This window comes from Saccoglossus kowalevskii, chromosome 1 (assembly GCF_978046115.1).
Source record: "Saccoglossus kowalevskii chromosome 1, keSacKowa6.1, whole genome shotgun sequence".
NCBI lineage: Eukaryota > Metazoa > Hemichordata > Enteropneusta > Harrimaniidae > Saccoglossus > Saccoglossus kowalevskii.
The window spans coordinates 739,774-753,886 of record NC_140641.1 but is presented as its reverse complement, the minus strand read 5'-3'; the positions used below and the strand labels follow the sequence as shown (position 1 = coordinate 753,886).

Below are 14,113 nucleotides of genomic sequence, written 5' to 3'. Positions count from 1 at the left end.
TCGGAGCCGAAATCACGCCCTCAATTGTTCTCTTCAAGTAACCTATCATTTCAATTATGGCGGAGACAACATATTTCGTAATTTCACGTAATTTCCGGCTTGAAGAAGAGGTACCGGTACGCGCCCTAATATACACTTGGCAGAGCAAAGAATTACTGCCACTGCGATAGATTGATAGCGAATAGAGAGCCTGTGATTTTTCATAGTACTAGTAGTTTAGATATCACTAACAGTTGAATAATTACAAAATGGTAATTTTGCATGACAGTAAATAATAGGTTGTAACACATTATAGCTGCCGTGTTTCCTGTTTATTCGAGGTACTAGTACATGTACCTAAATAATAACACTAGGGCATTGTCTTTTCTACCTCCATGCTCAGACTTGCGACTTTTTTTTCTCCAAGCCAATCAGCATTGTGCCATGTAAATAAACAACACAAACACGACACCAAAATCGATTTCAGTACAGATTTTTCATATTCATTATTCAAGTGCACTGTTCCGTTTGGCTCTGATCGGACTGAATCGAACTCTGGCAGATCTCGGCTCTCGTTCGGCTCCTGACCGTATGAACGCATTGGAAATAATCTTCTGTTAATCAGTGGGAGGAGCAGTAGTTCTGCTTCGATAAAATGCTGCCGTGTGAACATAGCATATGGCTTACCAAAATCACAGATACACCTCAGTTTTGAGCCTTCTGAAGCAGGTCCTGCTTCAGAGGGCTCAATTACATGTACCAAAAAATTTGATTATATCACTCCTGTTCTTTGTAAATTACATTGGCTGCCAGTTCACTATAGGATACACTTCAAAATTTTACTACTAACGTACAAGTCACTGTATGGTTTGACACCACCCTACATATCGGACCTTAGTCACAAAAATCAAAACCAGAGAATCCTTCGCTCAAGTAGGAAACATACACTTGCTGTACCTCGGACTCATCTCAAGAATTATGGTGACGGTCATTCGCCCATTCGTCGCCATCTTTATGGAATCAATTACCAAATGACATCTGTTCTGCACCAAATGTTAACATCTTCAAAACCAAACTCAAATCTTACCTGTTTCAGTAAGCCTATCTGTGAAACTAAGCGTCATTGAGCATCACTGCGATGGATACTAGGCGCTATATAAACTTGTATTTATTATTATTATTATTACTATTATTATTATAAGCGCCACCCTGTATCAGGCACCAGTACAATAGGAAAGGTGATAATTTTCACACCAATTAGGCGCCAGTCAAAGTTGAATGTTTGGTTAAACCGTGAAATTGGCACCAGTGAATTCCCCATCTGGCCGACGTCCGCCTAACACTTGAGCTAATCGTTTTTTGCCCACAACACATGCACAAAACAAACAATACACCGTACAATCTTTTGAATAGGCGTCAGAGAAGAGTGAAAGGCCTTACTTGGTTTTAAAATAGGCGTTACGAAATGTTGAAAAATTACGGTCAATCAAAAAAAAAAACTGTTCACATGATAAAAAAAAGTATATTTAATGTAATATGCATTTTTTTTTTTAATTTTCTTAGTAACGAAAAGTATATTCTAAAAGAAGTTTCAAATAAAAACAAACACGAATGCACTGCTTAGTAGCAAATGATCACGATACGGTAGCGCAATCCGACCATGCTGCGGTTCACAAGTGAATAACTTATTTGTTTTCGAAGTGTTGAAATTGGTGATTATTATTTAGTAGTGAATATAGTAACACACGAAAAATAAATCCGTTGAAATGTTATGAACTGCAAGTAAAATTCAACTTAGTTTCACCGTAAGCGAATAATTTCAGTCACATGTAAACGCTCGATACGATAGATATCTGCCATGTTTTAAATGCACATGAGACGTGTTTATTGACAGGATAGGTCAAGTCGCTAATTAACCAAACATAATGCTGGATGGTGCCCCCGTGTCTGAATTACCATAGCTCATGTTAATGACAGTTAAGCGACCTCATGGTAAACGCAACGCGGAAGAGATTTACTGATAATGTAGTGCGATCTTTTGGCTTTGATTTCCATGGGAAAATGGCATGATTTTTGGCTCAACGGACCTTATGGGATTAGTTTCTTTCCTGCGTCTGTCGTCCATCTATCCATCTATCCGTCTATCTGTCTATCTATCTATCTATCTGTCTGTCTGTCTGTCTGTCTGTCTGTCTGTCTGTCTGTCTGTCTGTCTGTCTGTCTGTCTGTCTGTCTGTCTATCTGTCTATCTATCTATCTATCTATCTATCTGTCTATCTATCTATCTATCTATCTGTGCACGACTTCTCAAAAACCGCCAAACCGTTTGATTAAATTTTTGGTGTGTGGATGCCTTGATGAGTGTAGATGCTAATTTGTTCATGAGAAGTCGATCTGCCAAAAATTATGCAAATTAGCCCCCCAAAACTCTACTTTGCCGGTCTATAGTGAGAGCATCATCTATAGTATGGTGTTGGAATAACTTTGTTTATGAATAAGTCTATGCCTCTCTGTCGAGTTGTTTCTGTCTATGTGGGCAGTTCGAATCTTCTGTTAAATCGACTGAATTCCTTCCAAAGACTGCACTAATGTGGTTATGGATGTTGTGGAACTCTTGGGACAGACGAAATCATGTTTGCGTGGAATTTAGTGACTGGCAGAAGTCTTTTCCGAAAGTTGTGGTTGTGTGGATCGACCGCAGAGGTTGCAGTCTGCTGTTGCCATTGTGTTGAACGAAACCGTGGTTGAACCAAGTATCCAGGTTCCTGTGAGTACAATCGTTGACATTTTGAGTTCTATACGCCAGTATTAACTGTTTCCAGTAGATCGACTCGACCAATTATGTTGTCCCGTCGAGATTTCAACTAAAGTAAAGACTGTTCTTCGTTGTGGAAAAGTCCTGCCAGTCGTATCACGTGACTTTCTGTTGTTGACATCCATTTGGACTGACTTGTTTACTGTCTCAGACATCTACCAAACTTTGATTCATGTGACATTCAGCATCAAGTAGAAAGTGCATAAATTGACTGTGACATTTTACTATTGTGCATTTCCCGGATCTATGTTGTGATCAAACGTATGCATTTATCAAGCCAGTGTGTAGTTTGCATTTTGCATGATATTTCCTTACCGATAATTATTTTGTGTCATATACATTTATTTAGTTCAGAGTACTTTACCTGGATTGTGTATTTTACTATACATACATATTGTGACTACTATTCTAGTGAGTGATATTACTGAATACTTACCTTAAATTGTGTCATTTTAGTATTCACTTAAACCAAACTATTTCTGAGGTATCCTATTATTGTTATAGTTAATACTTGTAGTGTTACATGCATAATTTGGAACTTTGGTCTGCTTTGCGTGTTTAAAACATTTTGTATTTTGGATGTCTTTAGTATTCAGTAGTTGAACTCAAGCGTTATTTTATTATTGAATACTTAACTATTTTCTGTTGATATAAACCTGTGAATATACTATTTCAGTAATCGTGTAGGAATTATTTGTACTTCCCTACTATTATGGCATTGTAGATGACTGCATTGGTTGTGTATTATTTGAGCACTCGATACATTACGATAGTCTTAGTATTTTACAGTTAAGCTAATGTATACTGTTGTATTTAGTACGCCTTTGTTACCGTAACACTAGATAAGGCCACACTGATTTAATTTTATGGATGACATCCCCTGGAGACCCCAAATCTAATGCGATAGGGCGAAAAAAAAAAAAAAAAAACCTGCCAAAAAAAAAAAAAATGCTGCGAAAACCACAGGACTACGGAGCTGGTATAAAAATTACGAATTGAACTACAGAACACAGTGTATCATAAAAACAACAAGAAATAAATAAATATTAAATAAAGAAAAACTTGTGTTGTATTGAAAACAAAAATTGAATTAAAAATGAACAACAAGTTTGTCAACAGCAACCTGGAAATTAACTTCTTTGACATTCAAACTACAGCTTTTAAAGTGACACTTCAGATAGACTAAGTGTAGACACAAATGCTCTAGAACTACTTCAACTATGTAACAAATTATGAGACTCGATATTGAAAAAAAAACAAATTTGGATGCAGAAAATTATGTACATGTATCTTCATGAAAATTTGTCATATGATCTTCATCTCAAAAGCGGACTTCGGCCGAAGAGCTTCCTCTGCTTTCATTGCAGTTTTGTCAACTTCAATGCGGACAAAGCAACCAAACTCACTTGTCGCCTGACTGATTTTTAGGCCACCATACACCTCCACTCCTCTCCCATTTCTCTCATCATTGCAGAAGAAACGGGGGACAGCCACTCTGGACAATATGTCCTTAAAGTTGTCTGGGCGAAACTCGCTTGCCGCTACCAATCTCTCGTATAGCTGTGTAAACGTCACATCTCCCTGGCCGACGTCAATTGCGTCAATTACGTCTACAACAATCCCTCTGTTTTTCCTCTGAAATTTTATTTATTTGGAATTCCCGGCAATGCAATACGCATGTACAGAAGATCATTTACCACAAAATTGGCACGCTTTGAGGTAGTCCAAAATGAATTTTACAACAATATTGAGTCGGCAAGTTCTGGACAGAAAACCAATCTGTGGAGACTCGTCGTCGGAGATTTTTTATTTTTTTTTGAGAACAGACGAAAACTAATGCGCGCACGGATGTCATCCATAAAATTAAGTCGGTATGGCCTAAGTAATCTTTTCAATTATAGTAACTTTAAAGTATTTTATTTTACCAAGTACCTGTATTTAATATCCAAGTGCTAATCTCTGTTGTTGCTAGCATATACTTCTATGTATCTAGTGAATACTCAGACATTCACAGCCTTAGTACTTATTACGTAGTATCTATCAGCACTTAGTGTTTCTAGTTAGTAAATACTGTATTGTGTATGTGGTAGCCATTTGTATTGAGTAAGTTAGGATTACTGCGTATGCCATACATTCTCTTCAGTACTCTGTACTGATATGTTAGCCTATATGGTTGTAGCAGTTAGTGGCACTATGCAGTACTGTGCATAGATACATGTATTCCTGTTCATTATAGTAACCACGTAATGAGTAGTATCTTGTATTACATTTTGATAGCACATTCATAAATACAGTCTAACATAAACATTAGACTCCCATTAATACAACATTCTAACTTCACATGCAACACTGAGCTGGGTATTTTGTTAACGAACCAGAGTCCCCACGACCGCATTTAGCCCACTGCACCGATATATTACTTATATCCTACCGTTACTGTGTGTAGCTTATGCTACTATAACACTAAATAGTCTACAGTGCTGATATTGTGATAGTGCATGTGCCTTGGGTTGTCCTTTTATCAGTTTTGTTTTGTTTTGGTAAGGAAATTTAAAATTTCCTAATTTTGGCGAATATTTTAAAATGGTCATTTTGGGTCAAAAATTCTATTTTCGACTTCTTCTTCAAAACCGGTAGCCTGAATGCTTTGATACTTGATGTGTATGTACCTTGTGTTGACATCTACTAGATTTGTTCATCCCATGGCCATATCTCTAATTCTCTAATTTTGGCAAATATTTTTGTCATTTTTGGTTGAAAATGGAATTTCAACTAACCACTATTTTCAATGCTTTGGTGTTAGGCATACAAGTGTTTATTATTCCATTGACAACTTTGTGTGGTTGTTTGTTGTTTTTAAAAGTACAAATTTAAACGAAAAGTTTTGGCATATACAGCACTAATCTTTTGTACAATAGCCGTTGAGCAGCAGGCCATTGGCCTATTTTTTTTTAATCAAGAAATTATTTGTTTTGGAAATATAAACTGAGCATTTGAAGAATAATTTAACATTGTTTACACGATAAAAATCAGACTATTTAAATGTCCGAAAAATGAAGCCAAAATATTAAAAAACAGCTTACCCATTCATGTTGGTCATGATAAAAATCATACTATTTAAATGTCCGAAAAATGAAGCCAAAATATTAAAAAACAAACAAAAAAAATGCGATTTCTTGATCTCATTTAAAAAAAAAAAAACCAAACCGCCGTTTAACGGCCAAGGGCAGATTTACGGCAGAATCCAGTACATTGTATAGACAGGATTCCTCTGATTGTAAGGTAACGTTACCGTAGTGTGTGAAAAAATGACTGACCTCAATTAAGTGCCAAAATGTGAGCTCAAATTAGTGCCAGACAGAAATGAAAATGTATCAAAGTGGCGCTTATATGAGGTATTATACAGTAGACATGTATATGCCCGCAATTGACCTCTCTTAGATTTGGTCATTATTCGTTATTGATTCATTTCATTTTCGCTTTGAGTCACAGTATTGTTGTATTCCTTTGAAATTACATGTATCACATTTCGTGCAATTCAAATTTGTTCATTTTGTAATGATATCTTTAATTCTCTAATTTTGGTGAATATTTTTGTAATTTTTGGTGAAAAGTGATATTTTCGACTTCTTCTGATTCTTTTGATACTATACATATTGTTAATTTATCTTCAGTTCTTTAATTGTAATGTGCATTGCTAACAGCAAAGCTATCTCAGCTGACAGACTGCTTGTTGTTAATTTCTGGCGTCTTTTTGAAAATCACCATCAGATTAAGTTGATTTTTTTCGCTATTAGATTTCTTGATTTAGTTTTCTCATGCTAGTAAATACCAGAATTCTTAATTTGTTTTTTAAAGAGCTAATGTGGTATGAAATTTTTTTTCAGAGGTTGAGTACAGAAAGACCAGAAACTTGTCGTAATTGGCTGAGAGATCGTCGTTGTCCTTATGGAAACCAGTGTCTATTTCAGCACAGTTTGTCATCCACAAGAGACAAACGAGTACGGGGAGAAAGGTAAAATGTTGTCAATATACCGGATTCGGCTGATACCCTGCCCTGGGTGATCTTGTGGAGGATTCGATTTTTTTTTAGAAAAATGTGGACCAAAAGATCGCCCGGGCGATGTTTTGGCATATATTACGAAGCCCATATTGTCTGGAAAAATAACCCTGCGTTGATCAAAATAGTCTCAGAAAATGTTTAGAAAAAATAATGTTTCGCGTTGACCAAATATAATCATGTGAAGTATAAATTCAATGTGTTTTAATACATTGGTGAGAGGTCACATTTTACGTGAACAAGAACATGCACTAAGGAAAAACAAGCCAAAGTCGAAACGGGGTGCATCATAGACACGACACAACACACGCTGCGACATCTGTGTGATCAGCGACATCATTTTTGGGCGCAATTGAAACTTGCTGCGCGGCAATGCTGGCATCAAGTGTGTGTTGACCGAAGTTTGACCCCAAGTCACGCACTGGACTGGCGCGTTTCCTTAGCAACCTTTTTCTTTCGTGGTCCACGCGTCGATCTAGTAAAATTGTTATTATATCCGACGGCACTGTAATTACGCAACTTGTATGTAACTCTGTACTGGCTTTGAATATATCAACGTCGTTTTCTTAGTTCACTGCTTTTCTAAATACGCAAATTTGTTTACAATATTGCACTGGCTCTAAATATTTCAATTGTGTAATGTATTGCTTTCATGATAATTACGCAAAATTATTTTTTACTATTGTTAGGATGCTGACCCGGGGTATTGGGTCTGTGACTATTTCAATATTACCGACTTGATAATGCTTGAATTCGTAATAATTACGCAAACATAAACATGGGCGCATTTAAGTCATTAAAAAGGATAGTAGTCGGGTGTCTACGGAAAGTCAAGAAAATATTTTCAATAGTTTTGATTCATCGATGTTCCAATGGTGAATTATTTTATTCGAAATGAAGTGAACATGTAATATAAACCATACTATGCGCCAAGTTAAATTTTACTACCGTACTTATCCGGGTAAGAGCCCATGCCTGGGCAAACGCCCACCCCCCACTTTTGACACAATAAAGGAGTTGAGGTCATATCTGGGCACATGCCCAGGGGGTCTTTTTCTACACAAAAAAAAAACTATTTTCTATTCGTTGACTGTGGTTGTATTAACAGTTGACTTTCTTGAAGACTGTCGTGATACTTATAAAAAATGTTAATTGCGTAAAACAAGGGGTGAACGCAAAATAGCTGTGACAGCTTTCTGCCTTCAGGGCCCTTCAGGACAGCGCGTTCTGAATCATAACAGTCAGCAAGTCTATACAAATATATATTAAAGCAGAAACGGTAGTTCTCTTTTTAAAATATGTCGTGGCCCTAAAAATGGCCGGCCGTTTGGTTTGTGCTTCCTTAGTAACTTAGAAACGATTCAGGCAAATCGTAAAAGGAGAGCCGCAAGTGTCGCACTCGATTGGCTTTAGCGCCGTCGACAATGAAACCAATGTTGCAATATTGTAGCAACCCGTATTTGGGAGAGTGGTTGAAATCACGTTATTTTGGCTTTATAAAATATTTTGTAGCAGCTTGCGAAACTATAACTGGGGTCAGCAATTTTGCAATGTCACGCCGAAGACTGCCAACTTTGTTACCATCTTTCATCACCGTCATGAAAACATTCTTCTGTCGTTGGATAAAAAAAAACTTCCTATTTCAAGTCCACCGTGATATTCATATAGTGAGACATTCCAACCGCCGGAACTTGCTGAATGATAACTTTCACCGTGATTAATAAGCGTTGAGTCTGATAAAAAAGCAATGTCACGATTTGACCTTTATGATGAAATGCGAGTAGTGATGTCATTATTAGCCAATCAGTAAAGCAGATGCATAAAGGTCAAAGACGATTGCTAGACTGTAAACAAAAGCATCGTGTGCCCTCGCAGCAGAGCGACCCCATTTTTCTTGTCTCCTTATTAGTCCCCGTTCGGACGAAGTCCGAAAACGGGGACTTATAATTCGGTCTCCGTCTGTCCGTGTGTCCGTGCGTCCGTCCGGAGTCATATCTCAGAATCCCTTGGACCGATTCTGTTCATTCTTTGCATGTGCCTAGTACTTTATGTGGGACATATGCACATGCAGTTGTTTAGCGATTCGATTCAAAATGGCAGACTGGCAGCCATCTTGTTTTTTGAAAATGTTGTATTTGTATAAAGTTTTTTTCAAACAGCTATGAATTTTTATAATTTTTACTGTGTAAATTTGTAAATTATTATTGATCTTGTATGACGGTTGATGCAAAATTTGTCGAGACCGGAAATCATTTTACGCAGTTTAACCCCTGACATTTTAATTAATTTTGAGTTCACGCGTGTTTGTCGGCAGGAAAATCCTAATTCAAATGATTTCTCACTGTCGATTTTTAGTCCCCGTTCAGGCGCAGCCTGAAAAGGGGACTACTAATTCAGGTTATGTCCATAATTCCGTCTCCAACATTTTCTCAGAAATTCTACAGCAGATATCAGTGAAACTTGGCAGGTTGATGAACATGTCCCCTCCGAGTATGCACGTAATTTTTTTTCCAGATCTAAAAATCCCAAATGGGTCTTTTTCACGATTTTATCAAAAATTGCCTCTCCCGGCAACATTGACAAAACGTCTGCGCATGCTCAGAATAAATTAATTACTGTAAAATACTTTATTTTTGCTTGCAACATTTTTTTGCTATTTTTGCTGAAGGAATGTTTCAGTTAAAATAAAATCCAGCGAATATACCCTTTTCTTATATTTTACAGTCAACTTGTCAAAAATCAATGAAAATAAATTCAATACAAAACAAAACACCCAGAAAAAGTCTTTTCAGCGAATGATAATTCCAGCTGAAATAAAATATTTTACAGTAGATTAGATCTGTGAGTAAGGCTGCTGTTATTACGGCACGTGATTTCTCCATTGAGTGCAATTTATTATAGTACTGTTTATACATGTATTCTGTTTGGCTCAGTGGTCTCATTCACTCGTTACTAGAAGAACTAGTAACTTTATTTGATTTCAAGAACTTCAAGAAGGCGGCATAAGAGACGTGTTTGCAAAGGTAAGTTTTCCAGTTTATTGGGGTACGATTGGTGTACATTTCGTGACGTACGGACGTGAATATTATGATGATTGCCAGCTTTATATTCTTGTGAAAAACCAAAAAAAGCAAACAATTGTCTCTAATCTCTGAAACTAGTTTGTGAATTGTATACCCTGTCAAATTATTGTACACGAACGATTAATTCACGAGGACATAGTTTTCAAGTACCGGTAAATCGTTTTCCGGTCTTTTGCTTGTGTAGCGATTTCCGAAATATTCACAACTCGGGGGGGGGGGGGGGGGGATTTCCCTGTGTCGATCAATTTACTCATTATATAATAGCAGGTTGCCTATGATTATATTCGTATTTTTTTTGTTGTGAGCATTGAACTGTTAGTTGCAATGAAGATTTTGGCGATCTTGTGCGATTCAACATGGCGGATGTACAGTGACAACACGTGTATGGACGGTCGGTCGAGCAGTCTGCAACGGACCACAGTCTGTGAACGGACCGTTAATGTTTTGGATATTTCATTCACTCCTGATGCCTAAAAGAGTCTAATTTATATTTTACCGTAGTCATTGACACCTATTCAAGAGTATCATGTTTATTGTGAATAGCGTGAATGGGTAAGCTTCGTTTCGACAATGGGCTGTTATTTCTGTGAACAATGTTAAATTATTCTTTGAATGCTCAGTTTATTTTTTTGAAAACAACTAATTTTTCGATTTAAAAATAATCATGCCGTTTTCCCCGTCAAAATCAAAACATAAAGATCTTGCTAAACATCGGTGAATCCCCTGTTGCGTTCACCACGAGGTCACTGAGCCGTCATTAACATATTTAAATGACCACGTGTACTGAAATAACATGGCGGATATCGCATCGCATCGCATTTACATTCGACCGAAATCATTCGTTTACGATGAAACTAAGTTGAATATTACTTCCAATTCAAAAAAATTCAACGAATTATTTTTTTGTGCGTATTATAATCATTACTGAATAATAATAAACAATTGCAATACTTCGAAAACAAGTAAGTTATTCACTTGCGAAACACAGAATGACCAGATTGTGCTACCGTGATCATTTGCTACCAGTACTAACAACTAAGCAATGTATTCGTGTTTGTATTTATTCGAAACTTCTTTTAGAATATACTTTAGTTTTCGTAAACTTTACTGAATTTTTGGGGGGATTCAATTCCAACATTTCGCGATGCCAAACCAAAGGCCTTTCACTCTTTGAGTGTGACACCTAAACCAGAAGTTTTATGGTGTATAAACTGGCACTAAATGAAAAAGCCGTTGAACCTTATTCAAATTTATAAGTACATGTTATTATGTATTTAATTATGAAAACTGACTAAATTAAATGTGATCTTATTTTTAATTTGAACAGAATTATGATTTATATCGGTAATGACGTTTTCATCCAATATTAATAGTGCAATTGTTAAAATGCCTACCTACACATTTATTGTTTTTGTTTCTGTTGCCCTGAAATAGACATTTGTAAAAAAAAAAATTTAAAAATCATGCTTGATTCAAATTCAAAAAAAAAAGATGTAGCCATGTAGCCCCTTCCTGTTATCTGTTTCCAACTTCTTCCAGAGTAAAACTGGTGAAGCCATGTAATTGCCATACAATCATAAACTGTGGGAAAACTTATATGTTATTGAAAATCTTTATTTTGTTGTCTGTGAATTAATATAATATTTGAAATGGTGTAATGGTGCAAAATATTCTCAAGCAATTGGTTTTCTGGTGGCACTACACTGTGCATTTATGCATGATCTCAGCTTACTAAGTGATGATGGTGGTTGAAATGGAAAACTGAATACAAAAATCCAGTAACATCTCAAACGAATTTCCGTCTGCTGTGAATGCATGTTTCGTTACATCAAATAAATAACCCAATTTTATTGAATGTATCCAAAAACATGGTACCAATGATCTGAAATTTCAGGAGTGCTCGCTGAAGGTTTATCAATCTTGCTTATTGTCTTGTTCTTTACCAATCCTGCATTTCAGTTACTAGAATTTATACTAAAAAAAATAGTTTCTGTTTTTCTTCTAATAATTCGGCCACTCTCAAAAACAAATATTTTTCCATGGTCGAAATGCAAGAAGAATACAAAACTACTGATTGCATAGCGATACCTGTAGGGCCATTGTCAATTAGTTCGCCTGATCAACACAGCGTTATACATAGGGCTGATATTGAATCACGGAGAGTAAAATCTTGTGATACTAATCTCTAGAACCGCTCAGATTGGTACATACCGGTATGTCTTATGAACCCACATGTGTATATCTTTAACAATACTCATTTTAAACTTTTTTTTTTTTACAGTGGTGCTGTGAACTGCTTCAATTTTGCAAGGCAATTTTTTCTGGGTTCCTACAATATGGAGTGTCAGGGACTTTATTGAAATTTCATAGAATCCTGAATATATCTAGAAGTGAAAATTAAATGGTTTACAGTATTTTATACCCATTAATAATGATTGAAATGCAATAATATCACTGCACTAAAAAGACTTCAAACAATTATTTGTTTCTTCTCCATTGAAGGTTATGAGCAGACCAACCTTTACTGGCTTCCTTAATTATTACATGTACTTGCTCTGAAAACATAGCTTTTACAATTGTTTAAATTAACAGATGTTGTTCTATGTACAATGAATACATTTTAAATAATAAACCTTACTGTATTAATAAAAAATTGTATTTGACAACATGAGAATGATTCTGATGCCCAGTGGTGATGTTGAAACAAACCCAGGTCCTGGTAATATACTAAGACCTGATTAACAAAGAAGCCATGTACATCAAGGTTCACTCAGATTTATGAATGCAGTTTCTTGAGCAAGTATACATGTATGACAAATAGTTTTGTTGCACTTGTGTACTCTGAGATTCTGAACATGGGTCAGTGGAAGTTTTTAGTTGTCAGTACAAAACTAGATTATGGGAAATCACTTTATGATGAGTTGTACCCACATAGAGTACATATTCATTCACCTGTTTGCAGATGTTCCTTGTACTACTTTATAATCAAATAACGGGGACTGTGACATTTCATGTCTTGTTTATTTCTGGTGTTTTGTCACATTATAAGCAATACATTATTTTTGTTCTACTTCTAGTGTTGCATATTGTTCATTTATTTCCGTTGCATGTTTTCATTTGCCATTCTATTCCTTGCCGCAGTTCGATCGAACTGCGTGTTGCCAATTTTCGTTTTTTTTGCCGGGGATCTCCTGGCAAACGCCCACCCCTTCTTTTTGGCAATTTTCCATGTTCAAGACCCTGGGCTTATACCCGGATAAATACGGTATAATATAATATACTCTGGACAGTGCACTTTCATTGCAATATTCACGTACATTTCGACTGAACTCTAATAACCACGCGTTTGAATTACGTGCGGCATTGGGCAATGACCTCCAGAGTTCACACACTGATACTAGTATTTAAATTCGGGCCATCCAGCTTGACGCAAATCAATATAGTTACTTTTCATTTGTTAAAAAAATCTTTCAACTCTCACAAATACCATGAATGCAAAGAGTTAACTGGGGGTTAACTGAAAGGGAACGTCTTTTTTGGACCAAAAACACGTCAATGCAAGATTATGTGTGCAAGGTTAGATTTATAGAACGTACATGACCGCTTAACTCATTGTTTTAATAATCATGTCGCATGTGAAACGCAGGAGACATTTTAGTTCGCTCATTTCTTGTTTACCGATCTTGAACTTTTTGTCTGGAATTCGATACAGACAAAGATTAAACATTACTGATAACAACCAAGAGGCTCGAATCAGGAAGGCTTGGCCATTTTAAACTTTGTAAATAACATTCCTTTCAAGCATAGACTTTATTAAGTCTAATAAACGTAAGTGAAATGTATTTTAGCGAGTAATAATACGCAACAACAATTCGTATACAACATTGGTTTTATTGAAGTTTAATGCTTTTCGACTTCACAGTGAATCATTTTTAGCGTCATATTTGAAATAGCGCGCTCGATACAAGATGTCGGACAGGAAAATTGGGTCTGTAAAACGGTCCTACTATTTAACGCCCGGACACGCGAGGGAGTGTCCGGGCACGCGCGGAGGCGAACAGGGGGGGAATACCTAACGCGCGGGGCAGCGGCAGCAATCCTTGTACTGTATAATATTCGTTTATGCTCAAAATTTTAACCGGAGTGGCGAATTCGAGCAGCTATCCACACTTTTTA

At 36.4% G+C, this 14,113-nt stretch overlaps 1 protein-coding gene across 3 annotated transcripts in view; it reads left to right on the top strand.

The window, feature by feature from the left end:
- Window positions 1-14,113, top strand: part of LOC100374861 (uncharacterized) — a 104,299-nt gene that overhangs the window by 20,400 nt on the left and 69,786 nt on the right. For 2 of the 3 annotated variants that reach the window (XM_085498224.1, XM_085498216.1), the window contains exon 3: window positions 6,682-6,809. In XM_085498224.1, coding sequence (XP_085354350.1) covers window positions 6,682-6,809 — 128 coding nt within the window. Of the gene's footprint in view, window positions 1-6,681; window positions 6,810-13,487; window positions 13,514-14,113 lie in introns of those variants that run through there. The other variant, XM_085498222.1, reaches the window with a different exon arrangement.